The following is a 3441-nucleotide window of genomic DNA, read 5'->3' as shown; positions in this document are numbered from 1 at the left end:
TGTGTATATTTCTGATGATGTCCAAGAATTCCTGTGTTGATTGTATAGAGTGTTTGGATCCGCTGACCAGGTGTTTCAGTTTCTGTTGTAGTTCTTTGGCCAGTTTGTATGATGGTGTCCCTGGTAGTGATACTATGGGTCTGAGTGGGATGTCTGGTTCCCTCCAATTCTGAGTCCGAGGATATAGGCCAGTTCTTTTTTTTTGTAGCTCCTCCTGAGGTGTTTTAGCCCTGGGCCAGGATCCTCCAACTTCTGCTTCAGATACGAGCAGCGTGTAACATACAGTAACTCACCTCTTTCGCTTGGAATGTCTTGGAAGACATTCCTTCTCCTTTTCTGGCAGCAAAGGCATTGAGGTGGTGATATCTACCTTGTCCATCTCAGATTCTGAGGTATCTTCACCACTTGATGGGAATGGAGAACCCACGGGTTCTGGAACAGTTGGAAAGACAATCAAGGAGCCTGTTTGTGAGTTTGCAGCTTTCATATGGTCTGTGTGCTTGTTCAGCACTGTCACCTAACACTTTAAATGTCCCTGGACCTGACCTTGTGTCTCTTACCTGTGCAGGGCCATTCCTGTGGCTCCTACACCAAACTTTGTCCCCTGAAATAACTTCTCTGTCTTGGTTAGCAGAATCTTGTGTCTGGCATTGGCGTTCCTGGTGTCATCTCACCCTCCCCACCCCAGACAAATGGCTCCTGCCCGAAACGTCGATTTTTCTGCTCCTTGGATGCTGCCTGACCTGCTGTGCTTTTCCAGCACCACTCGAATCTTGACTCTAATCTCCAGCATCTGCAGTCCTCACATTCGCCTGGCTGTTTCCTTAAGCCTGGCTGCAAAGTTTGGACTGCTCTTTCTGCCAGTAGATTGGATTATGGATGGTATGGATTTGTCTTTATACGATTCGACTTTAGGAAATATTCAAATTCTCTGCTGGTAAACGATAGTCTGTTATCTGCAACCAACATTTCAGGGAGTCCTTGTATTGCAAAAAATGCATGCAGTTTTGTTGTCATCCCCATGTTTGACGATTGAATGATATACATGTCCAGCCATTTTGAGTGGGTGTCCACAATGACCAAGAATATTCAGCCCATGAAAGGACCTGATAAGTCAATGTGTAACCGAGTCCAGGGTTTACCTGCCCATTCCCAGGAATGTGGGGGAGCTGCTGGTGGTAATTTCTGTCCTTGTTGACATTCTGGGCACTGCCCCACTGATGCAACTATATCTGCATCCACTCCTGGCCATCAGACATAACCCTTCACCAAAATCTTTATTTTGGAAGCCTTCAATGGAGTTCAGCTGGTAGCGATCTTTGCTTAGGAAATCACTTTCTCCCCATAATACTATGATGTCCTTATTCTACAATCTAGTCTTTCTGGGTCCAAAAGAGTTTCAATTCTGGTTCTGACAGCCCTTTGGATCCCCCCGTCACCACCAGCTCTGTCAGTTTTGTCAAGACTGGATTGTTCTGTGTCCAAAGTCTGATATTGTCAGCTGTGACTAGAAGTGTGTCCAAAAACTTTAAAACCATTATGGACTTTTTAAGTATACCTAACAGGGGTATGTGATCTGTTGTTATTACAAATTAGCATCCGTAAATGACTTTATGATTCCAAGTATGATCGCCACATTTTCCTTCACTCTCTGGGCGTATTTCTGCTCTGCATTAGCCAAAGTCCTGGATGCATATGCTGTTGGGCATGCCTCTCCGTTGGGCCACCAATAAGCTAATGCTATCCCGATGTCATACAGGGTGGCATCACATGTCATTACTAGATCTCGTTTGGGATCATAGTTTGCCAACACCTTAGAAGATATCTGTTTCTTAATTGTTACGACAGCTATGACTTGGCTACGTGACCAGTTTGTTTGAAGAGTTGATGCACAGGTACCAGGATGGAGGCCAGGTTATGAGTTAACTTTTCATAATAGTTCACCAGCCCAAGGATAGGCCTAAGTTCTGGGAGCCAAGGTACTTTTGATCACCCTAATTTTATCTTTCGATGGGTGTAACCCGGTCTGCTCAACTCTGTAGCCCAAGTAGGTCACTTGGGGGTGCCTGGAGCAGACATTTTCCCTTCTAACTCAGGGAACTCAGAGAGTTCCTGGCTCCACTGCCAGGCCAGGCCACCACCGTGTCAGGAATCTTGCTCCAGCTATTCTCCACTGACATGTCACCTTACTGACACCACCATCTTGAAGTATCCACTACTGCTATTTGACCATCAAGAAGCTGCTGCCATTCTGTGCACGGCCCACTCTCACTGCACTCAATACTGTACTTTGAAAGTTAGGTTTATGTGCTCAACACAACCCTGTCTAACAGCATACTTGTTTGATTATATTCCTGGCTTTCATATTTGTAGAATACTAAAATTTAGGCGGTAAATGAAAGAATGAAGAAGTTATTATTTTCCTCCACTGCTATTTTGATGTACTTGGAGAACTGTAAGCTTTAATTTGCATTTGTGTGTGTCCCAGTGCCCTTGATGCCTTGGATTTTTCTGTTTGCTTGTTTTTGCTAGGTTTTGCTCACTGTGATGCATAAATTGTTTTAAAACCAGCTGTTAAAGCCTATGCTTTTTTCTCTCTCTCTTTCCTTAACTGCTTAGAGTCGCTCCAGGCAAGAGGACCCTGAACATGCGAGGCTAAAGCAGAAAGCAAAGGAGGTAAGGAAAACTTAAGACTGCTATGCTTGATCTTTCTAGGCTTTACTGATTAATTTTTCATGTTCAAGTGCTAGTGTCACACTAATAACAATCAGACTTGTAAAAAGTTGTCTTCATTTTTCTTCCCTTGGGGCAAAACCCTCCCCCAACCATCACCAACAAATAACGACTTATCTCAAGCTAGTTCCAGTCATGTTTGAAGTCATTCATAGAAGGTTAAAACATTTACAATGGTTACCTTATGGTGTAATACAACATGATTATTCCCAGATTATTTTATTCTGGAATTACTAATTTTGAAGAAGAAATATTTCATTTTGCTTTATATCCTTTTAGACATTTTGGAATGAGAATGTTGTTCTTAAGTTTTGGTCTATGGTGACGGTTTTATAGGAATTATTTACAGCTGAGCCTTGGAATGGGATTTGGGTTTGGATTGCTGCTTCTACTGTTTGATGTTGATTGCCAAGCTGTTGGGAACATAGGAACAGGAATAGGCCATTCAGCTCCTCGGACTTTCTCCATCATTCAATAAGATCATGGCTGACCTGTGGCCTCATTCCATATGCATACCTTAGACTCATATCCCTTGATGCAATTGCATAATAAAAAAATTAGTATCTCAGATTTAAATGTAACAATTGAATTAGCATCGACTGCCATTTGAGGAAAAGAGTTCAAAACCTCCACTACTCTTTGAACATTGAAATGCTTTCTAACATCTCTCCTGAATGGCTGGCCCTAATTCTTAGACTGTGCCTCCTG

General features: G+C 42.9%; 1 protein-coding gene across 2 annotated transcripts in view; it reads left to right on the top strand.

Annotated features, from left to right (window-relative positions):
- The window catches only part of LOC122558192 (transcription initiation factor TFIID subunit 4-like), a 356856-nt gene that overhangs the window by 172286 nt on the left and 181129 nt on the right, over positions 1–3441 (top strand). For both annotated transcript variants that reach the window (XR_006314065.1, XM_043706504.1), the window contains one exon: positions 2620–2676. Coding sequence is in view for 1 of the 2 variants with exons in the window: in XM_043706504.1 (XP_043562439.1) it covers positions 2620–2676 (57 nt within the window). In the remaining variant the exon portion in view is untranslated. Of the gene's footprint in view, positions 1–2619; positions 2677–3441 lie in introns of those variants that run through there.

Source organism: Chiloscyllium plagiosum, chromosome 17 (genome assembly GCF_004010195.1).
Source record: "Chiloscyllium plagiosum isolate BGI_BamShark_2017 chromosome 17, ASM401019v2, whole genome shotgun sequence".
NCBI lineage: Eukaryota > Metazoa > Chordata > Chondrichthyes > Orectolobiformes > Hemiscylliidae > Chiloscyllium > Chiloscyllium plagiosum.
The sequence above is the reverse complement of the archived record's forward strand: the minus strand, read 5'-3'. Positions and strand labels throughout refer to the sequence as shown.